Source organism: Kalmanozyma brasiliensis (assembly GCF_000497045.1).
Source record: "Kalmanozyma brasiliensis GHG001 unplaced genomic scaffold PSEUBRA_SCAF5, whole genome shotgun sequence".
Lineage (NCBI taxonomy): Eukaryota > Fungi > Basidiomycota > Ustilaginomycetes > Ustilaginales > Kalmanozyma > Kalmanozyma brasiliensis.
Window position 1 is genome coordinate 267,380 of NW_015961988.1, and position 20,121 is coordinate 287,500.

The 20,121-nt window shown below is 58.2% G+C and overlaps 5 protein-coding genes across 5 annotated transcripts; 3 read left to right on the plus strand and 2 right to left on the minus strand.

Annotated features, from left to right (window-relative positions):
* Window positions 1-743: 743 nt before the first annotated feature.
* PSEUBRA_005156 (Peptidase M12B, propeptide) lies at window positions 744-3,446 on the plus strand (the record flags this gene model as incomplete). The annotated part of the gene is made up of 1 exon (XM_059465536.1): window positions 744-3,446. One exon carries the CDS (start codon window positions 744-746, stop codon window positions 3,444-3,446), a length of 2,703 nt encoding a protein of 900 aa, XP_059320415.1.
* Window positions 3,447-5,449: 2,003 nt separating this feature from the next.
* Window positions 5,450-6,532, plus strand: PSEUBRA_005157 (Cyclin PHO80-like protein; the record flags this gene model as incomplete). The annotated part of the gene is made up of 1 exon (XM_016438599.1): window positions 5,450-6,532. One exon carries the CDS (start codon window positions 5,450-5,452, stop codon window positions 6,530-6,532), a length of 1,083 nt encoding a protein of 360 aa, XP_016290464.1.
* Window positions 6,533-9,944: 3,412 nt separating this feature from the next.
* On the plus strand, window positions 9,945-14,477 carry PSEUBRA_005158 (High mobility group box domain protein; the record flags this gene model as incomplete). Its single annotated transcript, XM_016438594.2, has 4 exons — window positions 9,945-12,187; window positions 12,756-12,769; window positions 13,132-13,265; window positions 13,818-14,477. 4 exons carry the CDS (start codon window positions 9,945-9,947, stop codon window positions 14,475-14,477), a joined length of 3,051 nt encoding a protein of 1,016 aa, XP_016290466.2.
* Window positions 14,478-16,874: 2,397 nt separating this feature from the next.
* Window positions 16,875-17,461, minus strand: PSEUBRA_005159 (uncharacterized protein; the record flags this gene model as incomplete). Its single annotated transcript, XM_016438607.1, has 2 exons — window positions 16,875-17,206; window positions 17,290-17,461. The coding sequence occupies 2 exons, from the start codon at window positions 17,459-17,461 to the stop codon at window positions 16,875-16,877; spliced, it is 504 nt and encodes a 167-aa protein (XP_016290467.1).
* Window positions 17,462-18,760: 1,299 nt separating this feature from the next.
* On the minus strand, window positions 18,761-19,526 carry PSEUBRA_005160 (Cytochrome c domain protein; the record flags this gene model as incomplete). The annotated part of the gene is made up of 5 exons (XM_016438615.1): window positions 18,761-18,786; window positions 18,868-18,916; window positions 18,998-19,068; window positions 19,155-19,238; window positions 19,430-19,526. 5 exons carry the CDS (start codon window positions 19,524-19,526, stop codon window positions 18,761-18,763), a joined length of 327 nt encoding a protein of 108 aa, XP_016290468.1.
* Window positions 19,527-20,121: the final 595 nt, after the last annotated feature.

Sequence of the window (20,121 nt, forward strand, 5' to 3'; positions counted from 1 at the left end):
GGACGCGGCTTCTTGGCTCCCAGCTCAGCTGAGTTGAATCGCAGCCAAGCATTTTTTTGGTACGTCACCTCCAGTCAAGAAAACAACATCACTCTCCAAAGGAAAGAAAAACTGAGCCAATCTCAGGATCTTTTTTCGTGCAATTCGACGCTCATCTCGCACTACACCCTCTCAAGCCTGGTCATGACACCTAGCAGAAGGGAATGTACTGAGGCAACGCTGGCGGCATCAGTATCGACAATACGGGGACGGACAGCCACGGACTGCTTGTTTGACTAACGTACGGTGACTGCGAATCGAAGATTCGGCTGCCCGACACCGGCGCGCTGCCAAGACCCTTCTTCTCTCCACGAGGGTTCCTTTGGCTTGGCATCGCTCGAGACCCTGGCAAGCACATACACACTCTCCTTCCCCTCTTTCCGCTACCGATCTTGGCTACGACCGGCACAGCCTTTGCAACTGCATCCCTGCATCGTCTAGCGCTGACGTAAATCGTCCACCAACGAAGCCACTCCGCCGTCCGCTAGGTGGAATCATGCGATTTGGATAGCCTTACTTTCTCCGCGGCCCAAAAAGGGTCCTTCTTCGTCACTGCAAAGAGCATCCTTTGGACCTTGATCAGGAGCAGACACTTGAATTCGTCCATCCACTCGACGTTCTTTCGACTCCACCACTTCCATCCAAGCCCCACACGGTACACTCTTAGCTCGCAGCAAGTCCATCATCTACAAAAGCTCGTCCATATGTCGCACACGACGCACGCTCTCGTTGCGCATCGATGGCTCGCAGCGCTGCTGCTGGCTGTACTCCTCGCCACCACACCCATCACAGCAAGGAGTCGTCGCAGCGGCCCGCTCCAGCGCATAGCAAGGTCGACCAACGTCCAAATAGACAAAATTGCTCCGCGGTCATCCCCCCTGAAAGGCAGCGCACATCTACAAACAAGATCCACACCATCGCAGCCGCCCCTTCGACTCAGCTTCCGTGCCTTTCAACAGGAGTTCTTCTTGCATCTTCAACCCAACGAGCACATCTTGCATCCGGAGGGTACCCTCGTCAAATACTACGGCCTCAACGAGACCACCGGTCAGAGCTACGTCCGCTCCACCGAGACGCTCTATCCAGGCGACGTTCCCGCCTATCACGGAGTCGTCGTCCATTCTTCGCACTCTGCCCGACGTCTCGAAGAGGACCGCGCCGGCGCTTTCCGCGACATCTACCAGGACCGCGACCTCGGCGTTGTCGGTCGAGCCGCCATCATGTTGCACGACGACGGCTCCGTCTCGGGCGCTCCTTCCTTCTCGGGAAGCTTCGATTGGTTCGGCAACGTCCACCACATCAACACACCCAAGAGCTATCTCGCCAAGCGTCAAACCGGTGATCCTCAGCTCGAGCCTCGTTCCGCACAGCATGGCTCCATGGTCGTCCACCGCGACTCGGACATCACTCTCGAGGCCAGGGACGACACTGTCTTCTCCAACGTCACCGCATCGCTAGGCTGCAGCTCCGATGTGCTCGATTTCAACAGCCACAATCGACTCGTGCTCAGTCAGGACACCAACGATGCCTCCAGCCGCTCGGTATACTCCTTCTTCAAGCTGCCCACCCCAGCTCGTCTCTCCCGCCGCGATCTCTTCTCTGGCTGGAACGACCTCTTCACCCGCTCGCTGCAAGACGACGTGGTGATCGAGACGCCACAGGCCGAACCGGACGCCTTTGTCTACCGCGAGGATCTGGACGACTACCTCGAGCCCACCTTCCGCAAGAGGCAGGCCACGGGCAACGACATTGGGAACGGCAACAACTCGACCAACAGCTTTGAGAATGTCATTGGCAATACGGCCGGCTGCCCCAACAGCGCTCGCGTCGTCTATGCCGGCGTGGCTGCCGACTGCGCCTACACCGAACGTATCGGCACGCAGGACGACACCCGTCGCGAGATCCTCGACAACATGAACTCGGTCTCGAACCTGTACCGATCCACGTTCAACGTCTCGATCGGCGTGGTCGAGCTCGACGTCCGCTCGTCGAGCTGCCCCTCCTCCGCCTCGCAGGATGCTCCCTGGAACCTCGGCTGCGGCACCATCACCATCGACGAGCGCCTCAGCGACTTTTCGCAGTGGCGATCGCAGCAGCCTGGCAACGGCATCGGCCTGTGGCATCTCATGACCGCCTGCAACTCGGGCAGCGAGATTGGTGTCGCTTGGCTCGGCACCGTCTGCATGACCGACGCTTCCAGCAGCGGTGGCCAGACGGTCAGTGGCACGGGCGTCAGCTCGCTCACCTCGCAGCAATGGCAGGTCATGGCGCACGAGATGGGCCACAACTTTGGTGCGATTCACGACTGCACCACCGGATGCACCAGCAACTCGAACTACGCGGTCCAGAACGGCGGTGCGCCCTGCTGCCCCAGCTCGGCCACCACGTGCGACGCCAACGCACAGTACATCATGAACCCTTCGTCGCGCTCCAACATTCAGAACTTCAGCCCATGCTCGATCGGCAACATCTGCTCGTTGCTTGGACAGGGCCTCGACACGTCGTGCGTCCAAGCACCGGGCCAGCGTAGTACGCTCAGCACGCAGCAGTGCGGCAACGGGATCCTGGAGCCCGGCGAGGAGTGCGATGCTGGACCCAACGGTTCGCAGTGCTGCACCTCGCAATGCCGGCTGACTTCGGGCGCACAATGTGACCCTGCCACCAGCGCCTGCTGCTCCAACTCGTGTACGTTTGCGGCCTCGACGCAGCAGTGCCGTCCCTCGGTCGACGACCGCTGCGACACGGCCGAGTTCTGCACGGGCACTTCCGCGGAGTGCCCGGCGGACACGACCAAGGACGATGGCAGCTCGTGTGGCAGCGGTCTCACCTGTGCGAATGGCTACTGCACCTCGCGCGACCTGCAATGCCAGCAGGCCTCGACAGGCTCGCTTCGGTTCCGATCGGCGTGCTCGGCCTCGAACGCCAACTCGTGCCAGCTGACGTGCCAGAGCCCCAACTCGATCAACCAGTGTCTCATCCTGCAGCAACCCTTCATCGATGGCACCAGCTGCGGTTACGGTGGTCGATGCGAGAATGGCGAGTGCAAGTCGGGCAGCTGGCAGAATACGTTCCGCAGCCTGTACAACGACAACCTGCGCATCGCTATTCCCGTCACCATCGTGGTTGGCATCATCGTCTTGCTCATCCTGCTTGCCATTGTGCGTCGATGCTGCTGCGCGGGAGGACGACGACAGCGATCGTCTAACAAGGCTTCCGGTAGTCGACGACCTTTCCGCAGGTCGAATGGCAATGGCGCCCTTCCAGCACAGCAGACGGCCTACTCTACGCCTCCGATGCCACCTCCGCAACACCCCATGCGCCAAGGTTACCCAAGCTATCCGGCGGCCTCGCAACAGCCCAATGGTTGGGTCGACCCTTCTGCGTACAACGGTCCCAACAGGTATTGAGAGGCATCGACGCCATCTTTGCCCATCTCCTCTTCGCTTTCTTCGACCCTCGGACAATCTCTCTCACTCATAGAACGTTATTCCATCTTTGTTTCGGCTCATCCAGCAATCTCTTCTAGTCTCTTGTCATTCTTACATTCATGCAATGCACAAACTCGCTTCGTAACGTCACTCAGACCTATCTCGCGACTAGAAAACCCGGACTTGCTCCGCCCTGCGAAGGAGTACCTTATAGCGTCACTTGAAAGCTGCAGCCATAAGTGAGGTGAAAATCTGACATGGGCTGCCGGGCTGCAGCGGGTGAGAGGAAGACCCTGGGAGCTGATGAGGCTCGGGAAGCTGGAACGTGCTCATGCAGCAGAGCACGGTCCTGGCAGATTTTTTTTTCCTTTTATAATATAATTAATTCAACAGCAGCACAACAGGGCAGCGCAGCGTGTGGGCAGTCGAAGAGGATTCTGCGAAAAAGGGCTGAGCAAAAACAGCGTCGTGACGCCTTTTTTGCCAATTTGTGTTTCTGATTGGACATCTCGTCGCCATCACCCCACTCGCTCGCTCGCTGGCCTTGCTTCTTTCTCTTCTCTACCAACTCACAACGCAAACCTGCCGGTCGACCTACAAGCCCACACACATACGATCTCTTTGGCGTCGACCGTGCACACAAGCGTTCCGTCACCGACACAGCGCGTGTCTGTCTCTCGGAAGACCATCTTTACACGACCCGCACCGCCACGCTGCGCTTAGATATCGCGCTGTCACATGAGTGACTTCTCGGGGCCGATACATTCCTGACACGCCCGCAACCTGGCATCGCAAAACCTGTCTCGCGACCATCATCCCAGCTACACATCGTGTCGGTCTTTGCAGCTTCTACTGGCAATCCGGCGCGGCTCCTCTGAGCGTCCGTCGCATCGACTTCGATCGACCCGCGAACCATGCACTCGAACAGTCCATACAACCCTTCCGCAGCATCGCCACCAGGGCCGCCTTCTTCGCAGTCGTCCTCCGTGGGATCCTGCTACACGACCGAATCCTCGCAAGCCTCGTTCCGAGCGCGGCCAACGCTGTCCGATCCTTCGTCGAGCTCCACCAGTCCAGCCAGTGCATACGAACGACGATCTGCTGAGCACCCGCACGCACCTGCACACGTCAAGCCTTCGACTCCCTCGACCTTCGCTTCGGCTCAAAGACCAAGACAATTGTCGAGCGGCGTCTACACACTCGTCGAGAGCCAGCTTAGCCCGCCATCCGCCCCTGGTTTCACGAGCCCATCTGCGTTCGTCTCGCGTTCCTCTCCTCGAGGAGCCATGCAACCGCCATCGAGCGGCGCTCTCGCGACCAACGACCTGCCCTCTTTCCATCGTGCTGCTGGCCCATCCAACGGCTTTGCCAGCGATCCTTCGTCACACATTTCGTCCTCGTCTAAGACGGCACAGCACTCGGCCAGTCCAGACAGTCATCGCGGTCCTCTGCCCAAAGCGCGCAGAACCAGTCCCGGCGGATCCCGAGCCGCCTCTGGTCACCTCGAAGCTTCGTATGGCTCGGCGCAGTACGACCCGCATTCGCATTCCCATTCGAGCAGTTCCAGATCTGCAAGCGCAAGCAACGCCGCAGACGACGACCGTCAGATGTCTTCGACCTCGACCGCAATCCAACACACAGGTCATGCGGCCGGCCCAGCATGGTCCAACACCTCATCGTTCGCGAGGTCGCCCAATGCAGCTTCAGGTGCCAATGCGGGCGCAAGCTCCCATTCTCATTGGCCGCCATCCGATTCACAGCAAGTGCAAGCAAGCAATCACCCACACACCTCGTCTTCGAACATGCTGTCGCCCCGGACGCGAGTTGACGATGGCCAAGCTGATCCCTCGGCTGGTTCCGCCAAGGCTGCTTCACCTAGACACGACATGGCATCTTCCCAGCCCTCGCTGGGCCTGTCCACAGGCCAGAGCGCGGCAAGCAGGTCAAAAGCGCCGCAGCTCCAGCCACCATCGCTGCCCAAGATGGATCTCGCGACCTTTGCACCTCAGGAGCTGCTCAAGATCCTCGCGACCCTGCTGCATGAGATTGCAACCGCCAACGACGAGTTCCAGCCGGATGGCAGCAAGGATACCAGCAGCAGGAAAGGGAATCGCAGCCGAGACCGTTCAGCGCCAGCTACACCCGCCGAGTCGGCTCATTCCGCGGACGGATCGGCCCTGCGCGACTACTCTGCCCCTCCAGGCTCGCATCTGTCCTTCCAGGACGCGCGGCGTCCCTCGGTCACTACCGCCGCCTTGGGAGCGCTCGCGACGCCATCGAGCACGCTGTGCTTCCATGCTCGCAACGTTCCGAGCATCAGCATCGAGTCGTATCTGTTGCGCATCCTCAAGTACTGTCCGACGACCAACGAGGTGTTTCTGAGCTTGCTCGTCTACTTTGATCGCATGAGCAGGATGGGGACGGGCGCAAAGCCGGGCGCCAATGGTGAAGGCGAGGTTGCGGGCGAAGCAGCGGGTCTTCCTCGTGCCGTCGAATGCGCCACAGGCCAGCAGCACGACCTTCCAGGGGCTGAGTCCGGTCGACTGTCGGACGGTGGTTCCTCGTCTTTGTCGGCAAAGGAAGCGCAGCCTTACACGCATCCAGGCATTCGCGGATTCGCCATAGACAGCTACAACGTGCATCGCTTGGTGATTGCTGGCGTGACGGTGGCAAGCAAGTTCTTTAGCGATGTCTTCTACACCAACAGCCGATACGCCAAGGTCGGAGGCTTGCCCCCTCACGAGTTGAATCAGCTCGAGCTGCAATTTCTGCTGCTCAACGATTTCCGGCTGACGATCCCGCTCGAGGAGATGCAACGCTATGCCGATCAATTGCTCATGTACGCCAGCGGTCGACCGGAAATGGCCAAGCTCACAAAGCAAGTGAGCCCAGCCGGAACGCCCAGCCATGCCGCGCCCGGGAACAGCACCGCACCTGATGCAAGGACGGCGTCGGATCACCAGCACCACCAAGCAGCAGCAGCAAGCACGGCACAGAGTGCAATTGCAGGCCGTTCAGAGGCCGACGCAGAGGGGGACGTGCAGATGTCGGACGCTCAGGGGTAGGTGTACTTCCATTCAGAGGAGGTGCAAGTGGATTGAAAGGACGCGACCACATCGCTGCTGCCGCCGACGACGACGACAACAGAGGTGGTGATGACTAAGGTGTGACATTCCCTTTAGCGCCAATGACACACCACGCTTTCACATTCGACGATCAACCGCCTGCCATTCATGCAAACCCGCTCGCGTGCACGGACAGCGACCCTTGAGCCAAAGACGATGAGAGAAGGAGAGAGGAAGGGACGTTTCCTTGCGGGAGAACGCGCGTTCGATCTGCAGACAAACAAAGCGGGACGCTCTGCACAAGGTCTAGATCGCATCGGAGGACCCCTGAGCCATCCCGCCGTGTCGCCTTCGCTGCCATTGTTGAGCGCCTACACCCGACGGAAGCGAACGTCGCTCACTTTGTCGGGGCGCAGAAAATGCTCCCGCCTTGCAGCATAGGGCGGAAGCGACCTGCTTGTGAATTGAGGACGACCAGACAGAGATTTGCCATCGGACAATGGATCCGGGCCCATGTGGTCAGGCAAATTTGAAACCCCAAAAAGCACCTAAAAGAACAATGGCGACAGCATATGCAAGCGGCACCCACATGCACAAACACAAAATGGCGTCGCAGCCGTTGCCCCAAGTCCGCCATCTCGACGAGTCTTATTTGGCAATCTCACCGGATAGCACTGCTGCCGAATCGGCAAGGGCCGCTTAGCCGACCAATCAGGCGCTGTTGCTCATCGCCGGTTGTCCGTTTCCGAACATGCTGGCGCAGATGCCACGCGCATGAACGCGCTGTCATCGATGCCACATCCCTTAGCCGTGCTCGCTACGACCCTCTACCTGCTCGATCGTCGACGTCAAATTGTGCTGTTCGCGTCGCTGCCGCCGCCGCCTCATGAGCGCAGCATCGCCTGTCTTTGTTTCGCTCCTTCGGTTTCGGGTCTCTCTGCGACCCTTCCACTGGCCGGCCAGATCAGCCCCATTTTGCTCGGTCGGAAACGCATCATCACCCTAGGCGATTCGGTAGACAGTGGCCAGCGAACACAATGTCTGGCATGGACAGGGCAGTCTCGACCTTGACCGTGAACGTTGCTCAGCGCCTGAGGTGCGGATACTTGTCAGCAGCGATTGCGTGGCTCGACGGGCTCGTGCTCCGTCACGCTATGCACAAGCACAAACAATGGAGACGATCGGATCGGTCGCATTGTGCGCCATTGTCCTGCACCCAAGCTAAAATGGCTACGTCGCCGGTGACGCTGGACGCTTCCACATGCAGAACGCTAGAGCTCGGCTCCCCATCCCAGGTGGCGATCGCTACGGACCCACTGGCCCTACATGCATGGCCCTTTGCAAACAACGCGCATCGAGTTCAAGCTGGTACGCCTTCCAATGGTACTTCCACAAGCCCTGTGCTGATCTTGCCGAGTGCGGGTCGATACTGTAGCCGAGTTTCTACGAGAAGCTGCATCATTTGAACATCGCCTTCCCTCGTGCTCTCTCGCTTAGCCTGGTGGAGCCGTGGAAGGACAACGGACGCGTATTTGTGACGTTGGCTTTCGTACCGTACCGGATCTGGCTATCGTCGGTCTCTCCATGGAGCAAGGGACCCAGGATGACGGCGGACAAGATCTCTGCAATCTGTTCACGACTCGGTCGAATTCCGCCAATTTGCACGCTTCTTGACCCCTATTGGCCGTCAGCTGATCCAGCGTCAGCGCGCCACAAACACATGCGCACAGAACGAGGCGCAGCCCCTCAAAGCGCACAATAGGATCCCTCAGGCTGGGTCCGCCCACTCTTTCGGGACCGAGATTCCGATTGCGAGCCAGGAAAAGGTGTGACGTTTGTGCCACTGCCATCTGCATGCATTCGAGACTATGGTTCGTGCCGCCAAAGCTTCGGCGCTACCTAGTCTCTGATCCTTCGCGCAGGAAGACGTGAACCTGTTAAGCTTGTACCCAGGCGTGAAGTCAAGCTTCGGCAGCCTAAAGCATTGCTGTCTCTGCCGTTGCAGATGGCGTTCACTGCGTGGGTGCCGCATATTCCGGTCGCATGAAACTCCTCTATAGGCCGATCGTAACCTGATTTCTCCGAATGCGATCGCATCCATGCCATCCGCCGCACACAATGGAACCCTCTGCTTCCATCTGTCTCACAATGGCATCGACCCCTCCCATTCCGCCATTCCGCGGAAGCTGCTCTACCGACAAGGCGGACCATCTGCTCCGCCTGGGCTTTTATTCTGCCACAACGTGCCCTGGCGCGGTCTTCGCAGAGGACAAGACTTCATTTCACGGCAACTTATCGAGATCCCTTTGCGCGCCGAGGCCGTTCGTCTGCATGGAAAACGACCTCGACTGCGCGTCCCACCGAGCGTGCATGATGCACGACCCACGCCTCCCAGATCCAACAATGCTTTCGGGACGCAGCAATACAAGCCCAAGTCTGGTGTGCAATGATATCGCTCCCACTTTGTTCCGCCCACCTTTCAACTCGCAGCAACGCAAACAGCGCAGCCAGGAGCCGCTATCTCGCTCCATTCCTCCCGTCGACTTTGTCTTTCTTTCAAGTCACCGGTTGCGCTTTTCCGCTTTGAATACGTGGCACAAAGCGTTGATCCTTTGTGGCCATCCGACGCTCGTTCCTTTGTTCTACCTGCCAGCCTTGCTCTTGCTGCCATTTGCTTCGTGGTTGAACTCGTGCTGAAAGCATTGTTGCTAAGGCGATCTCCATTGTTCCTTGTCCCTGTGACAAGGGACTTTTTTGTCATGCCATCTTACCAGTTTGGCCATTCCCGTACCCCCTCTCACCAAGGTGAAAGCTTGTGGTTGGCACACTGCCCGACCCCTTTGTTCGGATGGCCTCTGCGTTCAACAAAGGGTCGATCCGTCGACCTTCCGAATGCGCAACAATGCGAGTTCGTAAAGCGTTTTGCGCCGCGTGCACACAGTGGCGCCTGCCTCGCCCATTGTTGGGCATCGAAGGCCCCTGCACCCGAGAACCTTGACAGCTCACAGCGTCCAGCCCCCTTTGCCTATGCCTCAACCCACTTTGGTCTCGTCGTCGCCATCTTTCTCACGGGTCCCTTGCTGCAGCAACAATGGAGGAAAGCGTTTGTCTCTCGACGCTTCGACGCTCGGACGTTCGAACGCTTTGACGTTGGGAAGGAGGGTGCATCGACTTCATTCGTCCACCAGTAGGACCCACCGTGTTCTGTGCTTCCGTCCGGTATCTCTGAGACAGTGGGGGTCCTTGCTTGCATGCGTGTTTCATATGGTCCCTCCTCCGCTTTCCTATAATACGGACGAGTCCTTTTGATGGCATCGTCCCTTTCTCTTTCTTCCTCTCTCTCACCGTTACCATTGCACCGCTCCTTTGTCACACTGTCGTTTCATCTGCGTAAAGATCGCTACTCGTCGTCATGCCAAACTCAAGTAGTTCCAGCGGCGTCACCACGCGATCGCAACATCGCGATCATGTCATGGTCGATCTCTTTGAGGGATGGTCGACCGATCCGCAGCCCAGCGATCGTAGCAGCAACAGCAGCAACAGCCTTCCAACACTACAAGACGAGCTCAATAGCGTCCACATCAAGCGTTCCGCTTCGCAACAAGACGCTGTCTGGTCCAGCATCGATGTTGCCCCTACCTTTGACTCGATCTCGTTCCCGAGAAAGGACACGTCGTTTGCCGTCTCGCTCTATACAGGCCAGAGCGACGACGCCAACCTAGAGCAGAAGCCTCTGCCGCCCTCGAAGCGTCCCGGCGTATCGCACGCCCGAAAGACGCCTCCCAACCACATCAAACGCCCGCGCAATGCCTACATCCTCTTCCGTTCGCACACCGTCTCGCAGAAGCTGATCCCCAAAGAGGTCGAGCACGATCATCGCAACATCAGCCGCATCATTGCGCACATGTGGAAGAGCCTCGCGCCCGAAGACCGCGCTTACTACGAGAAGATGGCCAAGGACGAAAAGGAGAGACACAAGCAGCTGTTTCCCGACTACCGCTACCAGCCCACCACGCGCCGCACCGAGGTGAGCAAGCGCAATGTCAAGAAGCTCGAGAATGGCGAAGAGGAGTGCCAGGAGATTGCCGACATCATTCTCAAGGCTCAGGGCAAGGACGGCGTCGTCGTCCGGAGTGGTCCCTCCAAGGGCGTGAAAAGGGCACGCGAGGCGACGCGTCGAGAATCGGCAGCGCCGCGCATCAAGCGAACCAAGGCGAGCAAGCCAAAGACGGTCAAGACAGGGGCTGGTGAGGCTTCGTCGGCACCCGAACAAATGCTCGAGACGGTCTTTTTGCAGCCGTCACTGTCGCACTCTCCCTCATCGACGTTCGCCAGTGGCAGCACCACCGGTCCGGCGCCGGCGCTCTCGCCAGAGCCGTTCCAACTCGCCTCGAACTCGCCGGCCGTCGAAGATGCGCCGGGCATTCCCTTGGCAGACCCTCTCCCCACTATTGCCGACATTTTCGGACGTCGTGCTTCGTCGCTCCCCGCTTTGCGACCACCATCCCCTCCGCCGTCGTTCATCCCGGCCACTCACGAATCGACCGCGGAGGTACACGCCACTGATCTGACCACGGACGTTCCGCAGGACCAATCGGGCTGCATGGACAACCTCATCATGCCCGCGCCTGCGTGGAAGGGACGCAAGACTCAGCCGTCGCCCATCCCCAACACGTGGCAGTACGCCTCGTACGACGATCAGGCGCTCCCCTCGCCGCGCTCGTTCAACAACAGCTTTGCCGCCGCCGGTCGATCCCGAACGGCCATGCCTTCGACGCCGAGCTCCGGCACGTTCCGCGGCTTCTTCCACCCCTGGGCATTCGAACATGGCGACTCGATGCTCATCTCGCCCGTCCACGCTTCCTTCCAAGATGGCAGGCGGCGCAGCTCTTTTGCACGCTCCGGGTCCGTGAGTCGACGACCAGGTTCGTTTGCCATGGAGGCTCCTCTGGGAGATCGGGCCGAGACGAACCTGTCGACGTCGGACGCGCAGCTGTTTGACGAGGCGGCGCGCGCGGCGGCCATCAGCCTCGAGTCGCAGGCGGTGGCGGACGACTACGATGCGCACGCCTTTGCCTTTGACCCTGCGTTGGAGAGTGAGAGTTGTGAACCGATGCGGTCGCACTATCCGCCGCATCCGCCACCGCCCGCCCTCGACTCGCCACGTCAAGCCGACAGTCCACGCACCTCGTTTTCAGGGAGCACGCTCGCCGCTGCCGCACGCGACTGGACGAGCATTCGTCGTCGTCGCAGCCGGCTCTCCACCCACGAGATCCCTCCTCCATCGGACAACGCACCCGTCACCTGTGGCGACCCCACACCGGTGCAAGGGGGACCCAAGTACTCGTCGCTGCAAGAATCCGTCGAACGAGCCGTCTCGCTTGCGCTGGGCAAGGACGGAGCCGCCGCCGGCGCAGACCGTGGCCAGATCGTCCAGCAGATCCTCTCCTCGCTCAACGCCGAACTCGCCCTCCCCCAGCAGAACGATCCGCTGCCCAACCGCCCCCGCGAACGCCGCAGCAATTCTTTCAGGAGCTCTCAGTACTATCCAGCCAGCACAGGCGCCGAGTGCAGACATAGCAAACCGTTGCCTTCTCCTCTTCAGCTCGTCATGTCCAACCACGAGATGAACGGCGAAACCTACTCTCACTACTAGTTTTTAATGTCAAGGTCTTGTTTATTGATTCGCTAATGCTTCTCTGGACGTATGCGTTTGTGATCTGTTTGTCAAAAGTTGTGCTACCGAGTCGATGACGAGCCTTTGTTGGCTTTGACATGTGCCAGACTTGACAGCAAGCGAGGCTGAGTCTGGTGAGGCTTAGCAGCTCTCGTGCCAAGTCAGCGGCAGGCTAAGCCCTCCGTGCATTTTGCGGTGAGCGAGCTCGAAAGGCGCGCAGAAATCCAGAGCTGTTAGGCCGCGCGTGTCATCATATCTGCCGGATCCAAAATTCAGTTAACAGGCAAAGTCACGTGCAGCTCGACCAGAACTGTAAAAATATTTGCAAGGCAGATGACAAGCGCCGCCGAAATTCGAGGCAGCAGAGCACGGCTCGCACCGTCAAGCTCACCGAGGCTCGTGAGGCACCAGGTCGGCAGCGAACACCGTCGAGTGCAGCCTGAGACTCTGAGTTGCAGCCAAGCAACAAGTCGGCAGGCACGCAGTCTAGAATCTCGATGTCTTCGCGATCCTCTTTGACTCCTTCATCCTTCAAGATCCCCATAGCATATTCTTCAAGAGTAAGTAGGCATATACATACGGCGTCATCATCGGTCTCGGCACGGCACGACATTGGTGGAACAGCAGGGCAGGACAGACAGCAACCACCGACCGAGGTTCGGAGTTGATCGCAGTTGGAGGTGAAGGAAGCTGGCACACTCGGACTCGACAAAGCAGATGGATGTTCAGAAAGATGCCGGGACCACATCAATTGCCGTAGCTGGGACAAGATGGTGACCGATACACACGTCGCAATGGCGTAGGATCCCAACACGAACATGAGACTTACCACACCCTTATGATCGACTCTATTCTACAATCACCACCCACCCTACTCGCCCGACCATCGCACGCGCATCGCATCGTTTCGCCCATCTCGCAGTGGTTCGCGGCCCCAAGCACCACCTTAAGCGCCTGACCGCTCCCTCCTCGTGGATGCTGGACAAGCTGTCCGGTACCTACGCCCCCCGTCCCTCCAACGGTCCCCACAAGCTCCGTGAGGCCCTTCCCCTGGTCGTAAGTATCTTCCAGCCATGCATAGGCATCTCAGCAGACGAAAGAGGAGCATCACGAAGCATCGCATCGCACACGACGTCGATATCAGGAATGGACCAGCTGCAGCAGAAAAGGAGGTTCAGGACGATACACCGCAGCATGGATCAGCAGGGACGTGGTGGACATTTGACCCGCAGCAGTAGTGACGCTGGCAAGTGCAGCAGATCGGTGGACAAGCAACAGGACAGGCATGATGCAACATCGACGGGACACCTGCTTGCAACATCACCGCTGCATTTGCGCTCACTGCACTCGCGTTATGAAGAACGGCTCAACGCACGACCGCAGCCGGAGAATCGCAGGATCATTCGAAAAATTGGCTATACTTTGACGCACGGCTGGACAGCGCGGGTTCAGACCCAGCAGGCGCCAATTCTTGGATCGACTCAGCTTCAGACTCGTTCCCGACGATAGCTTCGTGATGCTTCTCTTTCTTGCGACGCTTGCCGCAATTGTCTTGTCTCGCCTCGGCAACATCCCTTGCTGACCATCCCACTCCCTTCCTTCACGCAGATCCTCCTCCGCAACCGATTGAAGTACGCCCTCACCGGTCGCGAGGTCAACGCCATCACCGCCCAGCGTCTCATCAAGATCGACGGCAAGGTCCGCACCGACCCCACCTACCCCACCGGTTTCCAGGACGTCATCTCCATCGAGAAGTCCGGCGAGCACTTCCGCATCCTCTACGATGTCAAGGGTCGTTTCATCGTCCACCGCATCACTGCTGAGGAGGCCACCTACAAGCTCCTCAAGGTCAAGAAGGTGCAGCTCGGCGCTCGTGGTGTTCCCCACATCGTCACCCACGACGGCCGCACCATCCGATACCCCGACCCGGCCATCAAGGTCAACGACACTGTCCGCTTCGACATTGACTCGCAGAAGATTCTCGACTTCGTCGAGTTCGACACTGGCGCCACCGTCATGGTCACTGGTGGTCGTAACCAGGGCCGTGCCGGTGTCATTACCGGCAAGGAGCGCCACCTCGGCGGCTTCGACATTGTCCACATCCGCGACGTCCTCGGCCGCGACTTCTCCACCCGTCTCGGCAACGTTTTCGTCATCGGCACCGACGGCAAGCCCATGATCTCGATGCCCCGTGGCGGCGGTGTTGCGCTCACCATCACTGAGGAGCGTGACCAGCGCCGACGCCAGAAGGAGGCCCGCGGCCAGTAATTCGCCGGCCCCGCCAAACCTCCAACATCATCTTGTTACATTACGCATTTGCCCTCCATCACCCCAAAAATTGTTCATTAGCCACTCTCAATAGCTAAGCTGATTCGCCGCTGAGAAGTAGTGTTGTGTTCGGCTCTGTGTTGACCCGTCTCGCGTTGTGTGTGTGTGTGAAGCACGAGAGGTCCATGGCTACAGCCCGTCTCGCGTCTGTGAGGCCCGGCTGAGGTGGTCTAGCGGGGTCTGCGTTTCTCCGTGCTGTGTGGTCCGCTGTACGCAGCCTGACCATGCTTGTGAGTTAGCATCAGCAGCGAATTCGATGCTCAAGTCACGGAGACACAGCCAAATGTGGAAGCAGGGCCCGCAATCTGTGATTGTGTGGTCCACTGTCTGCCGGAAGCTTGTCTGTGAGGCAGCGCCAGCAGCGTCGTGGCACCTCTGCGGTCTGCGATTCTGTGCTGTTCGCTCGCTCGCTCGCTCGCTCGCTCGCCGCCGCAGACCTTGGCTGGCTCTGCCAAACCGGATTTGCTGGTTCAGGCAAACTTGTTTAGCAGACTCACTGCGCTACATTTCGCAAGTTCGGTGGATCACCTCCCACCCTGCTCGCAGTGACCTCGTCGCTCATGCACGCACGTCTTGCACACGCTGCTATGTAAAGTAGGAATACTGAATTTGACCTGCCTGCTTGCGACACCTGGTACTTTGAGCCGCTCTTTGAGACCCCCTGGAAGCCGTGCCTTCGAGGCTCCTTGCTCTTCTCCGAGTTCAGGATGTTGAACTGCGGAGTGACCCAGTGTAGGTTGGCGTCGGTGTCGTCGCGCGTGTTGTGGTTCGCGTGGTCGACATGCGTCCGGGCCGGGTGTGGGTGGCGGTTCTGACCTGCAACGATGCGAGAGACAGGGATGTCTGCTCAGCTTCTCCTTCGCATCTCCGCCGTGGAGCACCAGTGAGAGGCCACCGAGCAAGATGCGCTCGTTGCGGGTGTCGATTTTGAAGTCGGCGTCCCCTGCTTGTCGTTGCGGAGCAGGCAATAGGTGGTGACGCCGTCCTTTCGCTCGATGATGCGGCCCTTGACGGAGTAAACGCGGGCAGATGTCGATCTTGAAGTCCAGCGTCCCCTGCCAGTCGCTGCGAAAAGGGCGATAGGTGGTGACGCCGTCCTTTCGCTCGATGGTGCGTCCCCTGGCGGAGTGGACGCGGGGACGGGGGATGTCGAGAGGAGCCTCGCCGCAAAGGGACCCATCCGGCTGGAAGTCGGTGGGATGAGGCGGCGGAGGTGGAGAGGGGTTGCGCGCGGCTGGACGAGGCTCAGCATTGTCGGGCGCAGAGGGACGAGGCTGGGCGGAGTCGGAGGCTGCTGAAGGGAAGGGGGTTGGGTCGTGTCGGACCCGGCTGAAGAGGACTGGGGCGTGTTTGACCCAGCTGAACGGGGCGGAGGGGTGTCGGACATGATTGCGAATGATGTTTTCGAAAAGGTCGCTGACGGGTGTGGAAGGGGGTGGTGTTGATGGTAGTGAACGAACGACGATGCTTAGCCTACCATAAGTGCTGTCTGTATATGCCATTCCACGCACACGAGCATCACATTCTGTGCTGGTTCCTCACGACCATGTTTGTTTTGTATGAATCGCTGCGGTCGAGGTAGACGGCGATGAAACCACTAACGTTCCGGTGACAGCGTATCCGAGTGACTTCCAGACCGACGGTGCTCTGTGGGGCAAGCTGCCGCTCACCGTGCCTCATCCCCGTCCTTCCTGCCTGAAGATCCTCATCACAGGCCGCAGCAAAGGCGTTACGAAATACGATGTCTATACAAACAAGGACAGCGCGAACAAAGGCGAAGTGTTGCATGCCTTGATCGACACAAAGAACGAGCGTCTCCTTCTCGGCGGCCTCCATCCGACCAGCGACACTCCGGGCAAGGTGCGTCTCTACTCGTCCTCGACGGCCTTGGCCCGGATCGTTGCGCCGAGCTTCCCGTCCTCAGATCCTTCGCGTATCTTCGTCGATCATGCGAACAAAGACACGCTCAACGATACGGAGGACAACCTTCACTGGGTGACTCCCGAGTTCAATAGCTTCAACGCCTATCGCGTGGACTTGTAGCCTTGTAAGTAAAGCGGAACCTTCACAAGAGCTGTCACGCGTTGGGCGGATTGCGATCATGAAAGTGAATTAGTGCGAAAGAGAGAAGAATGCTACTTCGATGCAGAGAGGAGAAGCACCGAAGCGGCGGAAACACATGGCGTGTGCAGATCAAGGCATGGTATGTGGATCGTTCGACGCCTGGCAGCGTCCGCCGTGTCGAAAGGGGAAAGGAACGAAGTGATTGTCGTTTGAGGACGTGGTATCATCGTGTTGCTTGAGGGAAAGGATTCGGACCGCAAAACATCGCCTCGATCAGGCGGTGAGGGGCTCCTTGACGGAACGACCACCTCGGAACGAGCCGGCGCCGATGAATGCGACCAACGCAAGGATGATGACGAGCAGCCCCCACTCAATCCAAACGAACGCCTGGAGAGCCCTCGTCGAGCCGCAGTAGACGATGCGGTCCCTGCTGCAGGTCAAGGCACCTCCAGTTGCGTCGGTGAGGGAGCCGGCGCTCGCGGTGACGAAGATGAAAGTAAGGAACGTGGAGATGGCGTGACCGGCGATGGAGGTGAAGACGCCGCCCTTGTTGATGAGGAAGAGCACGGCGTAAGCGGTGCTGATCACGAAAGTCCACCAAGACGCTATGAGAGGAGAAAAGACAAGTCGGTACGATCAGTATGCTGTCAGGGTCGAACTTCTACGAACAAGAGGTCGTTGTACTTACCGAAGACGGTAAAGCGGGTGGCATTGTTAAGACTCGTGCTGGGGGGGTTGCCGTTGTTGTTGTAGTCGGTGACGATCGTTGAGGCAATGACAGCAGCGATGAAGCTGATGACCGCGAGGGTGATGAAGAGGATGGGGTGTGCCCTGCGGACAATGGCGGAAGTGTCGACCATGGTGTCTTTGCCGGATGGGTGTTGCTTGTTGCGAGGATAATAAGGGAATGACAGCAGCGATGATCTGTCTGCAAGAGCGTCGGGTATGATGGTGGGTGGTGAGTGCAGCAAGATCGTATGGCGAGGCTGGATATATATGAGTCGCTCGGAACTGAGACGGTGGAGATGACGCGCTGGATGAGGTGACGGGTAGATGACTGAGTGAGTGTCTGAGCCAAATTTGGACGTGAGAGAAAAGTCAGGTCATCTTCTGCGTCGCACCTGAGCTTTGCAAGCGGAAAAAAGGGCGCAGGCAGGGTGATGCAATCGAACCCACCATCTGGCGGTGCGGAGCTGACGTTTCGCTCGTGACGAAATCCTTTCGAGACAAGCAGCGATGCCGAGAGGCTTGTCCTTCCGTCATTCGCTCGAGCGAACCCATCTCAACACGCTTAGCCCAGCCTTTTGCGCCGCGGCTTGTCAGCAACGCGAGCTGACCGGAATCCGCCCTGCTCGTCATCGACCTGTGATACCCGCTCCCGACTCGTGGTCTTTTGTTCACATATGACCCTTGACCGTCTCAATCAGGCTTGACACATGGCTCATGAACGGGCCCATTAAGTATAAGCTTGCCCCGCTGCATCATAAGCTAGAACACTTCTTTTCTTCACACATCGCAGCACAAACAGACGCTTTAAAAGTCGGTGCACACGCTCAACCAGGAGCAAAGGAGCCATCTTTGTTCAAGTCCGCGGCTGCTAAAACCCGTCCCGGCCTGGTTCTCAAGGGGCTTCCGAAGCAGTAGAGACCCTCGGCGAGTCAAACAGGGGCCCAGATCCAGAGCGAGGCGGAGGCACGAGCGGTGTTTGTGAGAGGGACCATGTTGTTGACGCTAGCGTGCGGAGGCTCGACCCTCGTCTGCCGCATTTCGTCATCGATGTAGATCATCCAAATTTAGGCGAGCTGCACTGCCCAAGCGCCTCGACCCTTGTTTCTGTCCGGCCCGTGACGTTTCTGCTTTTAGCACTTGCCATTTTTCCGGACAAACCATGTTAGCTCTTTATTATTGACATCATCACGGCAATAAATGTGAAGCAATACCATCTTCTGATGCTCCCCTTTCTATTGCTTGCGAGACCGAGAAGTTCACCGAGCTCACACAGCAATCCGTTTCAAACATCTCCGACCTCATAGGGGCACAGCCAAGCGGAAAGAGAAGAGAGGTGGTAATGCAGATTGCATTAAAACAACACTGCGGGGGACACAGAAAAGAACGGGCCGAGACGAAACGCCGATCGGCTCTGATGGCGTCGAGGCACCTTACTTGGTCTCCTCGCGAAGGTGGGCTGTGACAACGAAACAAGCAGAGAATGAAAGTTCAGCGTCTTGAATGCAACGAGTAAAACTGCGTAAGGCGAAATACTTACTGATGAGGTCGTTGCGGTCCTTCTCCTTCTTGAGACCAGCGAAAGCCATCTGTGATCGTCAAAGAAGAGTTCTCATGTCAGTCAAAGGTCTTACGACGTCGTCAATAGCCTACAACATGTAAAAAATCACCTTTGTGCCCGGAATGTACTTCTTAGGGTTCTCGAGGTACTCGAAGAGAGTCTCCTCGTCCCAAGTGACGCCTGAAGAAGACGAATATGAGATGGTGGAAAAAATGGTCAGTGCGATGATCGCGACGACGGCTCTTATCGAAATTCAGCAAACTTACCCTTGTTGATGTTGGCCTGGGTGTACGAGAAACCTTCTACGCTACCCGTCTTACGACCGAAGAGACCGTGAAGGTTGGGGCCGACTGATGAAACGAAGAGCGGAAGAGAAGCAATGCAAGTGCGGGTCAGCAAGAGGTCGGAGGTGCGGAAGAGATGGTGTCGGGCTGCGCGCAACGCATGCGCGCATCGCTGGCGAGTGCGTGCGCAAGATCCTAGTCGAGTCCGTGTCATCCGTGTCGCCGTGATGGGCATCCAAGTCGAGGGGAAGACCTACCCTTGTTAGGCTCGCCGGCACCGAGGGTGTGGCACTGAGCGCAGCGGGTCTTGAAGAGACCAGCGCCCTTCTTGGCATCGCCGTCTTTGAAACCCATTGTGAATGATCGAAATGTGTGCGTTCGAAGAAGAACGGGTGGATGTCGATGAATGTGTTGGATGTGGTGGCGGGAGGAAGAGTATGGTGTTGACAGCACTCAAATATCGGAGAGGATCAATCCGGGAGGGTCCTTCTTTCAGCAAAAATTTGGGGGCAGCAGCAGGCGACCCGGTTCAGCTTACGAATGCACTTCCATTCACAGATCGGTGGGTTGACGATTCAAGGGCTTGCAGAACGCTTTGTTGTTCGACCCGACCATTCCGAGAGCCAATAGCAACGACTCGATTGAAATTCGCTTTGCTCATCCAACACCGCCATCTGCAACCGCGTTTTTTGTCCTACCTCGGCGCAAAACTAGAAGAATTTCCCGATCCGCATGAGTCAAAGGGAATTTCTTTCCTTCGAACTTTTCCCAGCGTCGCAGCATCGCAAGCTCGTCAGTCCGGTCCGCACCGCTGCTTGTCTGAAAGTGCTTTATCGTAAAGCACGCTTTATCGCGATGGAGCTCAAGTGTATCAGGTTCAGTCGCGGTCGTGTCCAACTTTGGACAAACCCATGTGATACGGGACAAGCCTCTATTCCAGCTCCGAGCA